The following is a 22,685-nucleotide window of genomic DNA, read 5'->3' on the forward strand; positions in this document are numbered from 1 at the left end:
AGGAATGTATTTCTTACTTGTATAAAAATAAAAACAAAGGGATGATGAATTATTTCCTGAACAGTGAAAACAACAAAAAGAAACATATAAAAGATGTTAGGGGAAGATTATTCGAGAATATACACAAGACTACAGGATCAGATAGAAAACATAATTTGTATTTTAGCCAAGTCTGTTAGCACTATATGGCAATAATTTTAACACTTTTTGTATACCCATGTTATTCTTCTTCCTTGTCTCTTCTGTAGGTAACTCGGGACCAGATGAAACTATTTATACAGCAAGAATTTAAGAAAGTTCAGAAGGTGATTGCTGATGAAGAGCAGAAGGCCCTTCATCTAGTGGACATCCAGGAAGCAATGGCCACAGCTCATGTGACTGAGATATTGGCAGATATCCAGTCCCACATGGATAGGCTGATGACTCAGATGGCCCAGGCCAAGGAACAACTTGATACCTCTAATGAATCAGCTGAGCCAAAGGCAGAGGTAAATGAAGCTGTCCATTATTACTGTAATAAGAGAAACAGAAGGAACCTGGATGTCATGTATTTGTTAGTTTAGGAATTCCCCTGTGACCCTCAGTGTGAAAGAATTAAAAGCTTAAACAGGATATAAGTGTTTCAATTGTATGTAAAATTAGTATGGAAATATTAGTCACTAGAGTCTGCATCCACAGACTGAGCTTGGCAAACTGTCTGTTCACTGTGTCATAGTTCAGGAGAGAAACCAGAAATAAGAACTGGATGGGAGTTCATTTGATATACCCTAAGCTGTGAAGTGAATGTGTAAAGTCACTATAGAGATGAGAACTTGACTGAATGTGAATAAGACAGAAGTGAAGCAGAAAGCAGAGCCGAATGAAAGACTGTGGGTTTATTCTATGCATAGTGAAAGGGAATTTCAGGTTCAGTTTTTATATAGAGCCAGCTATCATCTAAATTGAAGACATAATTGTTGGATCAAGAGTGGCATATGGCCAAGCATATAGCTAAATTCTTTAATTCTAGCTACCCAGGAGGCTAGGATTATGAAGATTTTGGTTTGAAGATTTTGGTTTAGCCCTGGAAAAAGTCAGTAAAGCCCCATATCAGCCAATAACAAGCTTGATGTGGTAATATCTGTTATCTCAGATACATGAGAATAGAAAGGGAAAATCTCAGTTCAGGCTGGCTGTGGCATAAAGGTAAGACAGTTTGAAAACTAAGGCAAAAAGGACCGCGGTATGGCTAGGGTGATAGAGTGTGTTTATCCAAACTCCATACTAGAAAAAAGAAAAGAAAAAGTGGCTTATGGGGCTGTGCATGGTGGCGCATGCCTATAGCCTGAGCTGCTTGGGAGGCTAAGGAAGGAAAATCATTGAGTCCACCATGAGTTTGAGATCAGTCTTGACAGCATCGTGAGAACCTCAATTTCACTTTAAAAAAAGGAAAACAATCTAAAAAGAATAGCACATGGGCTAGGATAGTGTGAGGAAAAAAAAAAAAGTAGGGCACCAGTGGTGCATGTCTATAATCCTAGCTACTCAAGGAGCTGGGAGGATCCAGTTTGAAGCCAGCCCAGGCAGGAAAGTCTGTGAGACTCTTACTGCAATGAACCACACAAGAGCAAAAGCTGGAATTAGCTGAGACTTGAGTGGTAAAGTGCCAGCCTTGAGCAAGAAAGCTTAGGGACAACACCCAGGGCCTGAGTTCAAGTTCCAGTGTCAATAAACAATAGCTTTCTTGATTGATTTATTAATTAAAAGGCCAATGTAAGTACAAGATACACATACACAAATTAGTGTACAAATATTGTTAATATATTACTAAATTAGTTTTTATTTTATAATAGAAATGTCTTAGTCATTACTTAGCAACATATTTAGACCTTCAGAGTATGTTTCTAAACAATTTAAGCCAGCTACTTTTCATAAGACAAAATGTATCTTTTAGCTACTAGGAAGATGCTACTACTCATCAGATTTCATAGTATTAAGGTGAAAATTGTGGTAAAATGTATGTCAGATATTCTTCGAGGAAAAAGCCTAGGAGAAACCTGTGAGCTTTCTGACGGCTGCTGATTCATTGAGCTTAGCCTCTACTGGCAGGTTTTTTTCTGGAGACAGAATAAACTGGACAACAGAAAAGTCTCAGTGTAATCTAAGCCAGCCTAACAAGAATACAAGAGGCTATTGGGCCATGTTGGGAGCATGTGGGAGGCATTGCACCCAGCTAGGATTCTTGATTCATTATCATTAGTATGTAAAAAGGATCGCTCCTATTTTTTTTCATTTGCCTCTCTACAATTAAGAAAGTATGCACTAAATGTCTTTGTAAATAACCAGGAGAGTACATGGCATTCATCATTTAGTGTTATTGTCAGCATTCATCAACTCCACTTTGCAGGAAGTATAGCAAGATCAGAGAACTTCAAAGACAATGGCCAAGTGCCATTTAGTTAGTAAGTAGAGTCAAGATTTAGATTTAACTTTGTCCTACTTCAGGACCTGTGCTTTTTCCTTACTATGTGTTGCATGCTAAGCATTCTGTTTGTGTTTTGTGGGAAAAGTATTTTTGCATATGTAAGATTTTATAACATAAGGTGGACATTTTGTGTCTTCATAGACAAAATATTCAAGCAGAGTTAACTCAAAAGGTCAGTAGCCTGTCTTAAATTCCCCTCAAATTGAACTCTTACAATTGTGTTTATTAGTTGTCCTTTCAAAAAAAAAAAAGCATTTAGTTTGCAACATAGCCTACTCTCTAAATAATGAATTTAGTCCCTCTCACCACATTGAATCTTCTTTAAGCATTACAGTGGATGGAATTACTCTCATGGGGGAATACAAGAGCTGACAAGGCTGTATAAAAAGGAAAAGGGGCTAAGTATGTGGCTTAGTGGTAGAGTGCTTGCCTCGCATACATGAAGCCTTGGGTTTGATTCCTCAGCACCACATAGATAGAAAAAGCCAGAAGTGGCACTGTGACTCAAGTGGCAGAGTGCTAGCCTTGAGCAAAAATAAACCAGGGATAGTGCTCAGGCCCTGAGTCCAAGCCCCAGGACTAGCCCCCCCCTCCAAAAATAAAAACAAAAAACAAAGAAAAGGACCAAGCTGTGGACAAAAGAAACTACTAAAAATAAGTCACATTCTGCTGGCCAAAGCATTTTCAAAGAGCATTATCATCTAATAGCTTATCACTTTAGTTAATCTATTGACTTACTATTTAGAGCACATCTAATGTTTCTCTTTCATTCAGAGGAAGTTTTTTGTTTTCTTTATATAGTATGGATTTTTTAAATCACCTGCATTTTTAATTTAGCCAAAAGATTTACTTCTTCTAACATTTTTTTATGAAAAATTTCAAACATACAGTGTAGTTGAAAGGCTTTTTCAGGTGGCATCCGTATATCTCCCTCCTAAATTCCAGTGCTTTGACACTCTACCATACTTGCTTTATTATATTTCTACCCATCTTTCCAACCTTCGATGCTAACAAAATGGATCTTTTTACTCTGAACAAAAACTAGAACACATGCCATTTTACTTCTTTAATTACAGCAAAAAAATGCTTAGACACAAGTCTCTTGAGGGTGGGAAAAAAATGGCATACTGACTGGGGACCTTTGGTTGTAAAGAACTATAAAACAAGAGAAACCTGGAACTGTCATTGCTTCCTTTGTATCCTATCCTGGGTATTCTGAAAATTGGAAACACCAATGGATACAGAAAATCCCCACGAAAAATGTTCTGTCTGTAGCCAAAGGACTAGAGAGGGTTATCCAGCCACAGAGAAGCCTTTTGAGGAAAAACCAACACTCCTCCCCAGACCAAACTGGCACTGTGTGCAGTGGAGCCAGTAGCCTTGAATCTGTGTGTGTGTGTGTGTGTGTGTGTGTGTACACACACACACACACACACACACACACACACACTGCAATATCAAGGTGTCTTTGTTTCCCCCATGGAGCCTGTGGGTGAAACTGATTTCTGCCTTTACCCTGCCCCCTCAGTAGTAAGCAATGCCTATCTTCCAGAAACCTATACGTGGAACTCTGACTTTACTCCTGCCTGTGTATCTGCTATCCCTTAACTCCTTCCTCTTGCCCAACATTGATTAGTTGTTGCCCCTCCTTAGCTGGGTCAGTGCATAAGATTTTACCTTGCCCTGCTACCCAATAGTAATGAGTTGGACTCTAGGGAGACTATAAGTATAGTCCTGACTTATGAACAGGGCATACTAACATAGCACTGCAGAGGCTTTATATGCCAGATTGGACCAGGGCCTGTGAAAGTGATCCAAGACATAATACATTCTGATTCTAAACAGGTTGACTATGCACTACAATACAAGTGTTAAATAGGAAGCAACATATCTTAGTGCCTCCAGGATATAGCCCCGAATTAGTCATATTTATAATGTTAGGGATTTTTATATCTTTGTTCATAGATTATCTGCTTAGAGTTTTATGTCTTCATAATGTTGTCAAGTTTTGTATTAGGTTTCTGTTTGCCCTTTGTCCCCTGTCCAAGACACATACATGCACAGTCCCATTCTCTGTTTCCACAGGACTCAGCTTTCTTAATCAGTATTACATGTTTTTTAATCGTGCCTTTGCTTCTGGCAGTTCAGTGCTCTATTGTCAATGTTCCTCTGTTGTCACCCTGAGAAAATCCTATTCTTCAAGGAGGATTGTAAATGCCACCTTCTCCTTGTACTCTTCCTTGCTACTCCAGGAGATCATGTTCATCCCTTCTTTTTTCTCTTTTTCTTTCTTTTTTTTTTTTTTTGGCTGGTTTTGGGGCTTAAACTCAGAGTTTATGTGCTGTCTATGAGCTTTTGTGCTCAAGGCTAGCATTCTACCATAGGGCCATAGGGCCACTTCCAGCTTTTTAATGACTAATTGGAGGTAAGAGTCTCACAGACACTGGACACCGGTGACTCCTGTCTGTAATCATAGCTACTCAGGAGGTTGAGACCTGAGGATCACAATTCCAAGTCAGCCCAGATAGCAAAGTCCATGAGACTCTTATCTCCAATAAACTACTCAAAAAAAGCCAGAAGTGGTTCTGTGGCTCAAGTGACAGAGTGCTATCCTTGAGCACAAAGAGGCTCAGGGACAGCGTCTAGGCCCCCTGAGTTAAAGCCCCAGGAACAGCCAAAAAAAGGTGGGGGGTGGGGGGCTCACAGGCTTTCCTGCCTATGCTTGCTTCAAACCACAATCTCTTCAGTTCTCAGCCTCCTGAGTAGCTAGGATTATAGGCATGAGTCACCAGCACCTGACTTGCCCCTTTTCTTTTGACTCTCAGTGCATTCTGACTTTGTCTTTTGGAGAATTCAACACATTTTCTCTTTTGTTCTTTTTTTTTTTTTAATATGGGATGCTTCACAAGTATGCATGTCATCCTTATACAGGATCCCTGCTAATCTTCTCTGTATCTTTGTATCGCCCTAGCAGCACATATTTCCTTTATTTTTCTGTTTCTGATTGGGATCTGTTAGTTATGATTATTACAAGTTGCTTATTTCTTTGTCCTTATCATATAGTAGCTTCTTAGTTATACAGAACTGCTCCTTATGTTAGTAAATAACCTTTATTAAAACATATCCTGTGTCTCAGGCACAGTATCTGATGGCTATATATATTATTTAATTCTTATAAAAATGACGAGATTGAAGTTAGGAGAAGCAAAGTAACTGGATTAAAGAAACATGACATGCACAGCAAAGTGTAGATTTTGTTTTTCTGGTACTGGAGATTGAACTCAGGACTTGACGATTTTGTGGGTTGTTTTTTTTTTTTTTTTTTTCAGATAGGGTCTCAGGTTTTCTTCCCCTGGCCATCTTCAGACCATGATTTTTTTCTACCTCTACTTCTAGAGGAGCTAGTCTGTCATATCCAGTTTATTGGGGGGGGGTCTCCCTAAATTTTTATCCAGCCTTGCATCAAATTGCATCCCTTTTTAGTCTGTCTTCCAAGTAGCTGGGATTACATATACCACCATGCCAGGCTCCTGGAGCCAAGATTTGGATACACTGTCTGGCTCTAGATTATTATTCTTTTTACCAGTAGAAACCATTCATTCATTCACTAACCAAAAGTTACATTCTCTGTTGAGACTACCCTTAAATAACTGAAGAGGACAATGTAAAAGATACTCTGTCATCAAAAGATGAATGATGTCCCTTGAAAATTAGGCTTCACAATCATTTGAAAGATCTCATTTGGTCACAGAAGGATGCTCAAAGGAACCTGCTCAAAGTAATCATTATTGATAAAATTTGGGTAAGACAGTATAATATCTAGAAAAAGCAGAAACATTGTTTTTGCAAAAGAGAAAAGAAAAAGAGAAGAGCCTGGGGCTGGGAATATGGCCTAGTGGCAAGAGTGCCTGCCTCGTATACATGAGGCCCTGGGTTCAATTCCCCAGCACCACATATGCAGAAAATGGCCAGAAGTGGCGCTGTGGCTCAAGAGGCAGAGTGCTAGCCTTGAGCAAAAAGAAGCCAGGGACAGTGCTCAGCCCCTGAGTCCAAGCCACAGGACTGGCCAAAAAAAAAAAAAAGAGAAGAGCCATGATTTTACTAAAGAATGCTGTGAATCATCAGTTGCCAAAACTACCCACTTAAAAAGGATAGGGTCAAGGTCTAGATGAGCTATCCTACTAATGTAGTTAATAACTTTCCTGAGCTTGGACAAGAATCCTAATTTTTGGAGTCCAATTCAGTTCTTTTCCCACTCTAATATTTGAGTTGCTTTGTTCATGTTTGGAGAAAACATACTAGACCAAGGAAGAAATGAGTCTTTGAAGGACACAGCTTGATGCTTTTGGAGCTGGTCAGTTTTTGCATAAGACCTGCTATTTTAGGGCTCTGAACTAAATACTGCCAGCCATACAAATAAAAAGGCAAGGCTGTTATTTAGGCCTCCTAACTCTTCATTCTCATCTCTGTTTGCAGGGTCAAATTGTCAGTTTATCTCTGCTGGGTAGTTTGAACACAGGATTATACTAGCCCATGTCTTACCTATTAGACATATCTTTCTGGCAATAAACAAAGCACAGTCTCTGCCTTATGGTTGGGCTTAGAGAATACAAGAAAGATGTTTAAATTGATTTCTACCGATGGTTTCTAATACTGTTTTTTTGTTGTCTTTCAGGGTGACGAGGAAGGACCCAGGTAAGACCAGACTATTGCTGCTTGTCTGATCTCAGAATTGAAGTAGAGTGATGTTTATGGCTTGCAATGCCCCATGAAATACAGACATTGAAGGAACAGCACAGAAAAGGGATATCTGACTTAAGCCTGGGCTTTGAAGTTATTACTTCATAAGACTTCTACCTCCTTCCTCATCTATGTCATTTCCTGACTGTAACCTTCAGAGAAAGGTAGACTTGAAAAGTATGTAATGATAGTGACTACTTTATTCTTTAACGCATATGGAATACTTTGCTAAGAAGAGCAGGCATTACATTTAAATGGTAATTAGCTATCTAATGCACCCAGTAAATAAACACTGTTCTATTCTTTATGGAAACTGATTTTTTTTAACATGCTCTTGATCAAATAGTCTATTTCTTTGTGTCTGACCCAAGATACTAGTCGATTAATTCCTAGGTTATAAATATGCCAGACCTTGTTTAGAAAGGGGAAACGTGTTTCTGTACTTCTTGGTGTCAGCATTTTGATGAAAATTTAAAATACATTTATTTCATTTTTGCCTCTCCCTTTCAGTGAATCTGGACTTCGGATTGCTTAGCTTTCTACTCATGTTGCTCAGCCATTGAGAACAGCCTGTAGAAAATATTGCATTACCACAAACAAGGGGTGTTTGAGCCTAATAAATGTCTGCATGGACCTCATATATCATACTGGCTCATGTACTAAACTCTGGGAAGTATCAGAAAGGTCATTCTGGCTATTGCTACTTTTATTTTTGGTTGAAGTACTTTTTTTTTTTTAACTAAGTAGAACCTCTAAGTAGAAAACTTTTTTTTTTCTCTGTTTAGATTTAGGGTTGCATCTGTTGATGAACCTTCTTTCTTTACCTCAGTAGACCCTGAAAGCCTTCTGCAGAGTGCAGGATTCCTCAAAATTCAGTTTGTGAATTACTGATCTAGCTCCAATTCTTCTTGAAAAGATGCTAAATGAACTGTCCAGTGTTACCTTACTGAACCAGGCCTTAACTCTTCTTTGGTTTTATTTAAAATCAACAGATGCAGTTCTTTTCCTCCCTACAACTTGAGCCTCACTCTTCAGAAGTACTATGCATTATTCTGTGTCTGTATCTCCTGCTGCTTCTTGCTGTTGACAACAGTGTTCCTCACCCTTAACCATTCTAGCTCTTTGTCTGTTATGGCTGGAGTCACAGGCACCTTGCTTTAAAACCTATAGAGCTTCAGGGAATTACTTCAGGTTCTATCTCCCAGCTGTGCTCAGAAATAAACGTTTTGGTCTTCCTTCTTTTCCTTTCTTTTATCCATTTAGAAGATACTTGTGACCCTAGTTTGTGTCAGGCACTGTGCAACCTGGGCATAAAATGGTGACTAAGGTGGAAATGGCCTTACCTTTGTGGATTCCAAGTCTAGAGAGAAAGGGGAGCACATAATGAGCACTTACACTGTGGGGAAGTCCAGACAACTTGAAGAAGATTCCTGAGGCAGTCTTGGAGGCCTAGCTGAAAAGTTTATATATAAATAGAGGTCTGAATTGTAAGACAGGCAGTTGCAGGAGGATCAGGGGTCAGTTGTAGGTAGAAGAAAAAATATTTAAAAGCTGCACATAGGGGCTGGGGATATGGCCTAGTGGCAAGAGAGCTTGCCCTCGTATACATGAGGCCCTGGGTTCGATTCCCCAGCACCACATATACAGAAAACGGCCAGAAGTGGCGCTGTGGCTCAAGTGGCAGAGTGCTAGCCTTGAGCAAAAGGAAGCCAGGGACAGTGCTCAGGCCCTGAGTCCAAGGCCCAGGACTGGCCAAAAAAAAAGCTGCACGTAAGAGAAAAAAGTAGAGCCTAGGTTAACATTTAGGGCCTTGAAAACCTTCTTGAGGTATTTAAGGTCTATCTTGAGGGCAACAGAAGGACATGAAAGAATTGTAAACAGGAATTAACCCAAGAAGTTTGACCATTTAGACATTTTGGCTGCTTACAGAATGGAAATGGCAGGATAAGAGCCTGGGAGACTAGGTGTCATTGTTTGTAAAATAAATATAAATATTTTAAAGTAATACCTACAGCCAGGTACTTTATAAAGACAAAAAATATTTAGCTCACAGTCCTGGTATCTGATTGGCTATAATCAGGGCTTCATGATGGATGAGATCACAAAGGTTTGAACATGGGCACAAGATTCACATGAGGTGCCATGCTCCCATTGTCTTGGAATTAAACCAGTCAATAAAACCTGAATTACTCTCTTACAAAGGTTTTGTCCCAATGATCTAATCACATTACATGAGGCCCCAGCCAAAGTTCTAACACCAGGTATCCAGCACATGAACACTGGGATAAGGGCTGGCCCGGGTGAGGGGAGGGGACGGGGATCACTTCCAAACTATAGTTCCCCTTGGCCCTTCATCCCTTCCTTTCTCAAAAGTTGCTATGGCTCCTTAGAATACAGATTAAGCACAGCTCTAGACCTTTATTTCCAGAAAGAAGTTATAGAAAACACCTTAACAGTAGTGTGTAGATGCCACAGGATAGCAGTGGTATTTCTGGGTTGAGGAGAACCTGATTAGACCGAACACAGTCTTTATGGCTGCCTGCCAGATTACACTGATTATAGGATACAAGGACCTTATGAAGAAATTGACAACCACCCCCTCCCCCCCAAGATACCATTCAGTGTGAGAAACCGGCTTTAGAGTTTAATTGCAGCTACTTTCATGTCATTTTGACAAGGCAGTGGTGAGGCATGGAGTTTCTTTACTAGCAACTAAGATGTCAAGCTGTCTCCCTCAAGCCGGGATGCCATGGATATCAGCATCATTCTCTTGGACTGGAGCTTGACAGCACCCTTTTGGTACAATGAGCACTTGAAGAGTACATTGGCAGAAAGGGGAAGAGGAGTCAAACTTTCTTTTTAACCTTTAAATTCATACTTGTTGGTGCCATTCAGCTTATTTGTGTGGAACTACTATTTGGCCCAATTTATTTCAATTAACATTCAGAGCAGATTGTCTTTGATCTGAAATTGTTCTCATTTATGATATATTCTTCACCATCCCATCAAGCAAAACAGAATTTGTTCCAAAGGCTCTGTACTGCTGACAGATTAAATGAGGGCTTGAGGTACAAGAGAGGCAGAAAGGAAATGCAGGTCTCCCTGCACAGAGGCTGGATGAGAAATGAATCTGGAAATTCTTGAGTGCCAATTCTACTTGGAGAATAATAGTTTTTATTTCCTTTGCTACTGTTTTTTCCACACAACCCCCTCCTCACTGTCTATGTAAAAGTCAAAGGAGAAATAGATTCCAACCAATCTCCACAGTGGAAGGAATGAAGAAAAGTTTATCTGTAATGGATCCTCTTTCCTTTCTACTAGCTGTGAGTGCCCTGCCTTCTCTTCACTTTATTGCGTTCCCAAGCTGTTAGACCATTTGGACTGTCTCCAAGAGGCCAACTCCCTTCTGACACTATAACAGCCAAGAGGATTTACACATAGTCTTCAAAGGACACTTTGGTCTGATTCCTATAACATGGGGTTCTTACTAGCTTTGACACTGAATTGCTGTGGCTTGTTTTCTACAAGCTACTTCTCTCCTCGGCTTCTGTCATTATACAGTGATACTTCTTTGTTTCAACCTCATACAATATCCTCTGAACATCAGTAGCAAAAGGAGGGCCTCTCTGGGGAGCAGACAACCAAGCCTTTCCTTTGACCCCACAGCATATCTGCCTGATGCTACCCATGTGGTAGTTTACTCCTCAAGTCCGTAATACATAGTCACATAGCTAGGAGGGATTCTCAGAGGGCGTGGAGGAGCAAAAGTCCTAATATAGAGAACATGGATATTAACTACTGTGGAGACATCTTGTAAGAGGATGTCTTTGAAGCTCAGAAATATTTTTTGCCCCAGCAAAAAAGCAATTTACACTTTTGGCAGCAATTTTCTGTCTTTACTATGCTATTATGGGAGATCCTGTGTTTGCTCCCTCACAGATTGGCTGCTTCCCTACTCCTGCTGGAGCCTGCTGAGAAGTAATATATATTTGAGGAGGGGGGTGGCATATGATCTGCTGGTGAGAAAGCAATTGTGAGCAAATCAGAGAGAGAAAGACCCTTAAGTTCTTGTGCTCAGAGGAGGAATAAAATCTGGATTAAATGTTGATTTGCTGTTGAGGTTTCCTGTAATTTTCTTTTTAAAGTAAGAGGAAAATGGCTTTTTAGTAGTATCAGCCATACTTGGAACTTCTGTAGAATTTTTCATCTTTAAAGCTGGCTATTATTTAGGCAAAAAGCTCCTGCTGAGATCAGTATGAATGTGACCCATGCTGATTCTGTGATCAAACAGGAAGCATGTTCCGAAGGAGAAGAAGCTAACCGAGTCAGCCCACCTCACTTTTATTTTTCGTTGTGTTTGTGGCTGACTGTGACCTTGGGCAAGTCCTTTAACCTTCTGGTACTGTTATTTCCATGTAAGAACTGGCCACATCCCTCACCATTCCCACCCCTTACCTCGTTTTAGAGATTCTATTAGTTACCTTTTTGTTGATCAACAAAGTACCTGATATAGACAACTTGAAAGGAGGAAAGATTTGTTTTGACTCATGGTTTCAGAAATGTTGGTGCAGGGTCACTTGGTCCTATTGCTTTGGGCCTCTGGTGGAGGAGCACGTGATGAATGAAACTGCTCACTTCATGGTAGCTGGGCAGCAAAGTGAGGGGGAGGGGACATGGCCTCAGTATCCCCTTAGTAACTTATCTTCTCCACAACAGTTACTCCTAAGATTGTACAACTTCCCCAAAGCACCAGAATCTGATGACCAAACTTTTATTTAGCATATTGCCTTTGGGAGAATGTCATAAACAGTCCTTTCAGAGTACAACTGTAAAAAAGTAACACATGCCACATATCAAATATGGAGTGGAAGGCATCTGCCTATACATTAAGTAATTTGGTAGATATTTTTAAATTTTCAACTTGTTATCTGTGCCTACATACTAGGTATTCTTTACCCCCATGTAAATAAATAACCATGTGTTTTAGATAGAGTATTTCTGACTTCCTAGAGATAGTAGTAGATTTAAGTCAGTGATACAGTTATATTTCTTTTGTCCTCTAATTGTAAATTCATGGTTTGGTTGTTGCATTATCTTCATTTCAGGAAGCCTGTCTGGAGGCTGAAGAAAATAGCTCTGATACTTGTGACAGGAGGTAGTACTTTCTGGGGTTCTTTATTAGGCAGAGTAGGATTCCAGCATACAAGTTTTTGTTCAGTGTAGACATCATGTTTCAGAACCTGGGCTTGCTTTGCTTTTCCATGCTAGGGTGGATTGCTTATCCCCTACTTTATGCTATACATACATTGTGCGCCTGTCTATACCAAAAACAAGCCTCTTTGCTAAAATAATTGATTTTCAGAAATCTCCCTGAAAGAATCACAACTTTATTTTGTGCATGCTGGTTTATTAACCAGAGAATCCATTCACCGCTGGAAAATTCAGCTAAGGTGTTTTTTTTTTTTTTTTTAGGACATTGCATCTGCCTCCAATTGAAATGCTGTCCAGGAGGAGCCTATATTCTATCATACATCTTCTGCCTGCTTTATCTGGTTTTATAGTGGGAGGACAAGGCTCAGTAGGAGGGAGCCTATTGTCACTTTTTGTGCTGTGGTTCTACTCTGATCAGCTTTTGTCTGCCATTCAGTGTAGTAGCTATGCTTGTCAGGCTCATGTTGTTTATGTATTTGACCTCAGCTTATCATGAAAACACTTTGTACCAGGAGCTCTATTCCTTATGTTCTCAAACAGGAAAGACTACAGAGAAGTTCTTTCATTCATTTGTTCAGCAAACATCTTAAGAGTTCCTGATGTATTCCAGGCCTTATGCCAAGCCTCAGAGATATGAGGATGATTAAGATTTTTGTCCCTGCATTAAAAGATTTCAAAAGCTAAGCTGAGTACCATGGCTCATGCCTGTAATCCTAGATACTCCAGAGACTGATATCCAGGGAATCACAGTTTGCAGTCAGCTCAGGCAGAAAAGTTCATGAGACTTCATCTCTAAATTAACCAGCGAGAAGCCTAGGCAGAGGAGTAGTTTGAGCAGTTCAGGTGGCAGAGCACCAGTCCAGAAAACATGTTGAGCAATTTTGAGAGCATTCAAGCCCCAGTACTATCAATGAATAAATAAATATTTAGAAGCTAATTTGAAGGGGAGTGCTAAATGAACTATTTTAGTTTTAAATTTGTTTAATATAATACCATTTAAGCATAAGGAAGTATTTGTGAAATAGCAACTAAGGAAATATTTTAATTGTTTACATATATTAATTTCTTTAAAACAGTCCTAATGAGTAGTTTATGTGTTATCTTTATTATCTGAGATGAAAATCTGATCTGCAGAGAGATTAATTATACAAGCATGAAATCAACATAGCTTAAAAGGGGACAGGGCAGGGTGGGGGGGAGTAGAACCAGCATCCAAACTCAGTCTAACTCCAGAGTGCGAAGTTTTAACCCAAGCACTGTAATGATCTTACAAAATAGATACATTGGCTGGGACTATAGTACAACTAACTCAGAAAGAAGAATAAAAAAATGTAGCATTTCTGGACCTTAGCAGATGGGTAGGACTAGGTATTTTAAGATAGAAAGGATAGGAAAGCCATCTAAGCAGAGACATCAACAAGGATAAAGTTTCAAAAGTATGAAAGTGCTTATGCAGTGTAGAACTAATGAATAATTGGATGTTTCAGCTACAAGAGGTAAGAATGAAAGATGGATTGGGTCTGGGATGCCATTCTGGGGTATTTTCTGATAGACTTTACCTCTTGACTACAGTATTGCCCAAAGAATTGAAGAGACTTCAGAATCTTAGGGGTTTCTTCCTCTAGTTATGATATACTATAGATAAATTTTTTAATGCCTGAGTTTCCCCCATCAAAATTTGACACATTATTCTACATCAAGCACAAGTATGCTGTGAAACATTAAATATATTATCCTTTTTCTATTTGTTATTTCATTTGGAAAAATAAGCAACTGGGATAAAGAAGTTGCAAAAGGAAATTGTTCATTTGATTATATTCTCTTTCTACTCGTGTAGACTGTTCCTACCTTCCTCTGCTTTAAAATCAAGTTTGGGAAGTATTTACCTGAGGCACTGACATTTCCCAAATAGAGGATGAAGATGTTTTACTTAAAAACTAGTCAAAAGTTGGGATTGGGAATGTGGTTTAGTGGTAGAGTGTTTGCCTAGCATGCATGTAGCCCTGGGTTCGATTCCTTAGTACCCCATAAACAGAAAAGGCTGAAAGTAGTGCTGTGGCTCAAGTGGTAGAGTGCTAGCTTTGAGCAAAAGAAGCTAAAGGTCAGTGCCCAGGCCCTGAGTTCAAGCCCTAGGACTGCCCCCCTCCCCAAAAAAACCAACTAGTCAAAGAATTAAGCTGATGTGAAAGAATGCATGTGAATCCATGAATGTGATGCTGTGGAGTCTTCCTAGCCTAGATCTCTTCCTTCTTGCTTGTCTTTCATGGCCATTTTGGACTGCAACTAAGCAAAATAGATTTTAGGAATTAAAACTCCAGTCCATGTTTTAAGAATAGTTATGGTTGTTCAAAGTGCCATGTGTAAGTATTTGGAAATACCACCATGAAACACCCTCATATTACAAGTATTTAGTTAATCAAAAATAAAATAACCAAAAGAGAAAAGGCATAACTCATTTTTACTTTTTTTTTTATTTGTTGCCAGTTCTGGGGCTTGAACCCACGGCCTGAGCACTGTCCTTGAGCTTCTTTTGCTCAAGGCTAGCACACTACCACTTGAGCCACAGTACCACTTCTGGCCTTTTCTGTTTATGTGGTACTGAGGAATCGAACCAGGGCTTCATGCATGCTAGGCAAACACTCTACCACTAAGCCACATTCCTAGTCCCACATAACTAAATTTGATGTCCTTGGTTATACCTCTGCTCACTTATGGGCAGCCACAAAAAGAAATTAGGACTGTAGGGAGTTGACTTAAGGACTTTGGAAAAGGTAGATAGGAGATAAACCTGGAGTATCCTCTGTGGTAAGATTTTTACCATAGATCACAATATGCTGGTTTGGATCTACAACCTGAACATGAATGGTTGCAGGTTCATGAAAGAAATGCTTTCTTGTCCATAGCAGGGGCTTGGGTAAGAGAACCACTTTCTTCTATAAATGCCACACACTTCTGTTCCTTATATCTACTGCCATTTGTTCTCTGTAAGTTGCAATGTGGTTGTAAAACACCAAGCATTTTGTTTCCTTACTGAGCAAATGTCTCCTTACATGCTGGTTCCATCAATTTTCCTTAAAGGAAAAGTGAGATGGAGCATGAGAAAAACAGTACAGAGAGGGAGGAGCTGACAGAATTTCAGTAAAGTAAAGGAGAAGAAGCATTTTTCAGTATTTCTCTGCTCTGGCTGAATAGATGCATCTTGGTGTAAATTTTGTGGGGACTTTGTGCCATTTTATTCTACCCAGAGTACTGTCATTCAAACAGTGATTAAAACTGACCAACAAAGCTGGGCACTAGTGGCTCACATCTGTAATCCTGCTACTGAAGAGGCAGAGATCTCAGAAGATCGCAGGTCAATGCCAGCTGGGAGCTGTGGCTCAAAGTGGTAGAGTACTAGCCTTGAGCAAAACATCTCAGGGACAATTCCCACCCCCTGAGTTTAAGCCCTATGACCACCACCAACAACAACCAAAAAAAATCTGACCAAGAAGCCAACTTTCCTCTAATTTCAGGGCTGTACAGAATTGGGTAGTTAACCAGCAGTATCAGTAGACCTACCCATGTATGGAATGTTAAGTGGGAGCTCTCTCTGTGTCTCTATATTAATACATAGTCTCAAACTTTATTTTTTTTAAAACCCTGTGATGCATAGTATTCTGGTCCCTTTTTTCTCTGATGAAAATAATACTATCAGTGGTTAAGCAATTAAGCCACAAATAGGAAACTACACAACTGGGATTTGAATCCAGATCCATCAGGTTTAAAGTTCTATACTTTCAACCATTATACTATACTGCTTGTCAGGAGATGGAAGATTTATATCTTGCAACTTGCTGAATGGGAATAAGTAAAACTCATAGATTGGATTGTGAGTTGAGATAGTGCTCACCATTCTGCCTGCGGTAGAATAAACAAGAACTTCTCTCCCTAGACAGGTAAACATTAGTTTACTCCCTGGCTTTTGTAAAGCCAGCAACTGCCATTGCCTTTTCTGAAAGAGCCACTGTTCACCCAGTGGCAGGTGCAGGCCAACTGCTGCTATGGCAACAGCAGGAGAAACAAGCAGTTTTAATTCCAGAACTGATAATTAACTGGGGGGAGAAAGAGATGGGGGTATAATTGTTGCAGGAGGGAAAACTTTGCAGTTACTGCCAGGCTGTATAGATGAAAATGCTAGGCACAGATGCTCCAGCCCAGCATTCCCCTAGCATTCAGAGCACATCCCCTCTGGTAAGGAATTTTTGATAAACTGAAGTGAAGGCTAAGATTCCTCCAGTCAGTCAAGTCTTCGAGGAACCATATGCCTAAAGAGGAATGTAACATAGGCTGTAGAAAGAAGTGCAAGAGCCAGATAAAAGATGACCCAAAGTGATGCTACCTAGCCAGAAGCAGTCCAGAAACAACTCTCAACTCTTGAAGGAAAAAAAAATGTGCTTGGGATAAAATAGGACACACAAAGCATGCTTCTTGTGAGTTTCTACTTCTATGCTTAAAATTGGGGAAGAATTGCTTGTTAGAAAATAAAAGGAAGACTTGTAGAGGTGAAAAACTTACTTAGATACTTGATGAGTGTGGCTATTATTCTTTCAGAGATTGCATTAATGAAAGTAGCCAAGCACTCACATGATGATTATCTCATTTAATCTTTACAACAAACTAGAAGAACTAATATTCTCTTAACAAAACCACAGATGTCCAGTACTTTGACCCTATTAGTCCCATGGCTGTAAGTCATTACTGAATCCTGCTATCCTTTTGAGTTTATTTATAAAGTAGAGCATGCACCACTGAAAAAGAAATTGAGGTGGATATAAATAATTTATAATAAAAGGAAAATAATTTTTCTGAGAAAATATTTTAATTGTAATTCACTAAATGAAAAATACTGGAGAGTGTTCTTTTGTGCTTTGGAAATCTGTTAGGTTCGTAGATTAGCCCTACATCCAAATTCTGGTCAGGGAATAGGTAGATGTGAATCATGCTTTTTTCCTCTACCCTGTTTTAGCCAAACTTCCAAGGTGACCTACTGCGTGTTTGTGTGTATGTGTACGTGCATGTGTGAGAGAGCAATTGAAAAGTGAGGAGATAGAAGAAAGGTTTTATTTTAAAAACACTAGTGTCTTAGTGGGAAGAGAAACATAATTAATTCAGTAGTATTTCTGAAACACCTACTGGGAATACAGTTTTAAACAAAACATTCAAAGAGCTTTATTCAAAATCTCAAGGGTTTAGTAATGCAACTGATCTTTAAATTAAAAACATTTTTAGGAAACCACTTAGCCCTTATTTTAAGATCTATTACAGGAAATTAAAAATCACTTGGTCTTTTTGACCAGGAGGAAAAATTTCAGAGAGTAGAATAAAAAGAACAAAACTGATTGAAAACAGTGTAGATTGAAAAATCATTGCTGAAAACTGTTGAGTTTACCCACGGTTTTCCCGAGGTTTGACAGACTAATAAGCTAATGTGCAAGTGAAACAATATCAAAATTTGGGATTTTGACACAATAATTACACTGGAAAATATAACTTTGCCTGCATAATAGAGATGGTATTATTTCAGGAAAATGACATTAATGTGCTTTTCATCAACAGAAAAACTGTAACCTTTCTCTTATTAGATTAGATCAAGGTCATGATGCAAAAGGCTGTTAGAATAATTCTCAGTCTTTTGTTCTAAGAAAATAAATTAAGCGTTGTCTAAAAGTCTAGGTATGGAAATTGTAATAATCGAAGCCAGAAAAACTGATGACTCATTTTTAAATCTCTATGAGCCTTCTGTCACCTTCAGTCCTTTATGTATTTAACAGTTTTGTCAGTGTTCACTCTGTGCCAGGCAGTGCTATATATTGGAGCTGGAGTAGAAAGCAAAACCAGATACAATCCTTACAGTGATGTTCTCTACATTTCATTGGTATACATATACTTAGATGCCTCTTTGAATTCTACAAGTACCATAGTATCATTAAAAATTTGAGCAACCCTGTAAAAATAAATCTGTTTACTTTGTTTAAATTAAAATTCCCAAACTTGCCTGGTGCTGATGGCACACACCTGTAATCCTAGCTATTCAGGAGTTGAGATGTGAGGATCATGGTTCAGATCCAGCCTGGGCAGGAAAGTCTATGAGACTCTTTTGTTTATTTGTTTTGTTTTTGTTGCTAGTCCTGGGGCATGGACTCAGGGCCTGAGCACTGTCCCTGGCTTCTTTTTGCTCAAGGCTAGCACTCTACCTCTTGAGCCACAGTGCCACTTCCGGCTTTTTTATATATATATGGTACTAAGGAATCGAACCCAGGGGTTCATGTATACATGGCGAGCACTTTACCACTAGGCCATATTCCCAGCCTAGTGAGACTCTTACTCTTATGTCACTAGAAAACCGGAAGTGACACTGAGGCTCAAGTGGTAGAGTGCTAGCCTTGGGCAAAGATTGCTCAACACTAAGGCTCAGGCCCCTGCTGGCCCGGACCTCAAGCCCCACAACCAACAACAACAACAACAATGATTTCCAAACTTTTTGACCACAAAACGCTTTTTTTTTTTTTTTGGCCAGTTCTGGGGCTTGAACTCAGGGCCTGAGCACTGTCCCTGGCTTCTTTTTGCTCAAGGCTAGCACTCTGCCACCTGAGCCACAGTGCCACTTCTGGCCGTTTTCTATATATGTGGTGCTGAGGAATCGAACCTAGGGCTTCATGTATGGGAGGCAAGCACTCTTGGCACGAGGCCATATTTCCAGCCCAACCACTTTTAGCTCTTTAAGCCCAAATATATTGTAGGAGAAGTGCTATACAAGGTATAATAGTAGCTATTGCTCATTCTCTATTCCATGTTGGAGGTATTACTTCTGACTTGTCGTCTAAAAAGAGGATATAAGAAAAACAAAAAGACTAGGTACTAGTGATTCGTGCCTGTAATTTCAGCTACTCAGGAGGATCAGATCTGAGAATTCCAGTTCAAAGCTAGACAGGGTAGGAAAGTCCCTGAGATTCTATCTCCATTGAGCTACCAAAAAAGCTGGAAGTGGAACTGTGGCTCAAGTGGTAGAGCAGCCTTGAGCACAAAAGCTTGGGGACAGCACCCAGGCCCTGACTTCAAGCCCCAGTACTGGAACACACACCAAAAATAAAATGAAAGAGGCCACATCTCCATAGTTTGAATTCTCCTTCTTATTGTTTTTTACTTAAAAATAACTAGGTCTTTACATTATTCCTCTATCGTTCCTGCTGTAATTTATTTCTACCACAGTTGAACATATAAGAATGAAGTATAGAAATGAAAACACTGCCACTTCCTTCTGGGGAAGGAGACCTCCAAAGGACTGCTAGGACATTTTTTTAAAATCTGCATTAATTCATCTAAAAAATAAGTTTGTTATCTTAAGTTGTATATTCTTTTTATTTAAACACTACATGTCTCTTAAACAGTAGAGCTGCGATAACACATCATCTTGCATAAAGAAGCCCTTGGATTAATGAAGGAACACGACACTGACAACAAACATTACTAAGTACAAAACAATTCTAACACATTTTTTTGAATTTTAAGAGTGTGTGTGTGTGTGTGTGTGTGTGTGTGTGTGTGTGTGTGTGTAATTTGGGGGGTAGTACTGAGGATTTGACCTCATGCTTCCTAGGCTGGCACAATACTGCTGAACCATGAGTCCAGCTCTGTTTATCACTGTGTTTTTTTTTTGTTTTTTTTTGTTTGTTTTTAATTTTTTTTAAGAATATGGTCTCACTTTCCACTTGGGTACACTCTTGAGCTGCCCACTTTTAGGCTTCCTGTCATTGCTGGGATACAATCCCCATGGTACTAAACCCAGCTTCCTTTCTGGAGAAACAGAATCTCATGGACTTTTCAACCTAGGATGTTCTGGCACCATAATCCTCCCAATTGTGTCCTCCTATGTAACTTTGGATAGCAGGTATACACCACTGCACCCACCTGGCCTCATATTGTGATTCCCCAGTATAGTTTCTTTTTTAAAAAAATTTATTTTTTATTGTCAAAGTGATGTGCAGAGGGGTTAAAGTTTCATACTTAAGGCAGTGAGTACATTTCTTCTTATCAAACTTGTTATCTCCTCCCTCATTTTTCTCCCACCTTCTTCCCTCCTCACCCCCCCATCTGTACAGTTAGTTTATAGCATATAGTTTTGTAAGTATTGCTGTTGCATTAGTTCACCTTTTACCCTTTGTCTCACCATTTTGATGTTCCCCTTCCCTTCCCTAGTTCTGATAAATGTATATACAATACCCAGGCTACCAAAATCAGTTACAGTGACATCAGGGGTAAAAACCCTGGGGAATAAAAACAAAAGAAAATGGCATAATTTCACATGGTACATTGAACGTAACAACAATGATAAACCATTTATTTCCATAATTTGGAGTTCATTTTGCTTAGCATCATCTTACATGTTCATAGGTACATAGCTATTGAGCTATCTTATTCTAGCACTATCCTAGACATATACTTATTATTACCTATTAGGAAAACCAGAGAGTCTGTGTTTCTTTGGGTCTGGTTCACTTCTCTTAGTATGATTTTTTTCCAAGTCTTTCCATTAATGGGGCGATGTCATTCTTTCTGATAGAGGCATAGGATTCCATTATGTATACATACCACATTTTCTTGATCCACTCATCTACTGAGGGGCATCTGGGCTGCTTCCATATTTTAGCAATGGCAAATTGTGCTGCAGTGAACATAGTTGTGCTGGTAGCTCTAATGTGGTCTTGCTTGTAATCCTTTGGGTAGATGCCCAAAAGCTGGGTCATAGGGGAGCTCTATGTTTAGCATTTTGAGGAACCTCCGCACTGCTTTCCAGAGTGGTTGAACAAGTTTACACTCCCACCAATAGTGTAGTAGGGCTCCCTTTTGGCCACATCCCTGCCAGCATTTGTTGTTATTAGTTTTCTAGATAATGGACATTCTTACTGGGGTGAGATGGATTCTCAATGTTTTGATTTGCATTTCTTTTTTTTTTTAATCCAAGGTCTTTTGAAGCTTTAATCTTCTTTTTTTTTTTTCATTTCTTTATTGTCAAAGTGATGTACAGATTTGCGTTTCTTTTATGGCCAGTGATGTTAACACTTCTTCATGTGTCTCTTAGCCATTCTCATTTCCTCTTCAGAGAAGTCTCTTTTTAGATCTTTAGCTCATTTATTAATGGGGCAGTTGTTTCTCTGAGGATTTGTTTTGGGGGAATTTAATTTTTGAGTTCTAAGTATATTTTAGATACGAGGCTTTTGTCTGTTGTATGGCCAGTGAAGATCTTTTCCCAATCTGAGGGCTTTCTATTTATCTTGCAAGCTATGTCCTCTGCTTAGCAGAAGCTCTGCAGTTTGATGCAATCACATTTGTTATGTATGTGGGCCTTTATTAAGAAAATTTTGACCTGTGTCAAAGAGCTCGTGTTTCTCCTATTCCTTCCTGCAATGTTTTCAGGGTTTCTGCTTTTACCTCGAGGTCTTTAGTCCATTTGGAGTTGATTCTGATTCAAGGTGATAAATAAGGATCTACCTTTAGTTTGTTACAGGTATTTAACCAGTTTTGCCAGCACCGTTTGTTGAAAAGGCTGTCTTTCTTCAGTCCTGTTTTTTTTTTGTTGTTGTTGTTGTTTTTTTAACCAGTCCTGGGCCTTGGACTCAGGGCCTGAGCACCTTCCCTGGCTTCTTCCGGCTCAAGGCTAGCACTCTGCCACCTGAGCCACAGCGCCCCTTCTGGCCGTTTTCCATATATGTGGTGCTGGGGAATCAAACCGAGAGCTTCATGTGTAGGAGGCAAGCACTCTTGCCACTAGGCCATATTCCCAGCCCCTCGATCCTGTTTTTTTAGCTCCCTTATCAAAAGATTAAGTGGCCATAGTTTCTAAGTAACAAGGATTACAGATGTGAGCCAAAGGCACCTGGATACAGTCAAAGTATTGTCTGTGTTTGGTGGATATTGTGAAAATTGGTTAGAATCAGAGATTTTTCTCTTAGTTCTTTCTTTTCCTTTTTTTTCCCCCCTCTTTCTCTCTCCTATTTTCCTCGTTGCAGAGTAGCCTACTCTGTTGGCTTGTATTTCCCCTTCAGCTTACCTCTTCACTACTTGCTCAGGTTCTCACTACTTGCTCAGGTTCTCAGGAGTTTTTCAATGCAAAATTTACTATCATCTTAACACTGTCTTAAGAGAAACTGCAGCCAGTTCATTTGTTTGTTAATTAACTGCTCTTGAGTTAGATAGCCCTAGTCATCCACAATAAGAAATGGAAATGGGCAGG

The 22,685-nt window shown here is 39.5% G+C and overlaps 1 protein-coding gene and 1 pseudogene across 2 annotated transcripts in view; one reads left to right on the plus strand and one right to left on the minus strand.

Moving 5' to 3' along the window:
- The window catches only part of Trim44 (tripartite motif containing 44), a 109,987-nt gene that overhangs the window by 47,634 nt on the left and 39,668 nt on the right, over positions 1-22,685 (plus strand). Inside the window, exons 3-5 of one of the 2 annotated variants that reach the window (XM_048361495.1) lie at positions 249-488; positions 7,140-7,159; positions 12,677-14,771. In XM_048361495.1, coding sequence (XP_048217452.1) covers positions 249-488; positions 7,140-7,159; positions 12,677-12,911 — 495 coding nt within the window. In that variant the 3' untranslated portion in view covers positions 12,912-14,771. Of the gene's footprint in view, positions 1-248; positions 489-7,139; positions 7,160-12,676; positions 14,772-22,685 lie in introns of those variants that run through there. The other variant, XM_048361496.1, reaches the window with a different exon arrangement.
- Positions 5,351-5,427, minus strand: LOC125362843 (annotated as a pseudogene).

The sequence above is a fragment of the Perognathus longimembris genome, chromosome 13, assembly GCF_023159225.1.
Source record: "Perognathus longimembris pacificus isolate PPM17 chromosome 13, ASM2315922v1, whole genome shotgun sequence".
Lineage (NCBI taxonomy): Eukaryota > Metazoa > Chordata > Mammalia > Rodentia > Heteromyidae > Perognathus > Perognathus longimembris.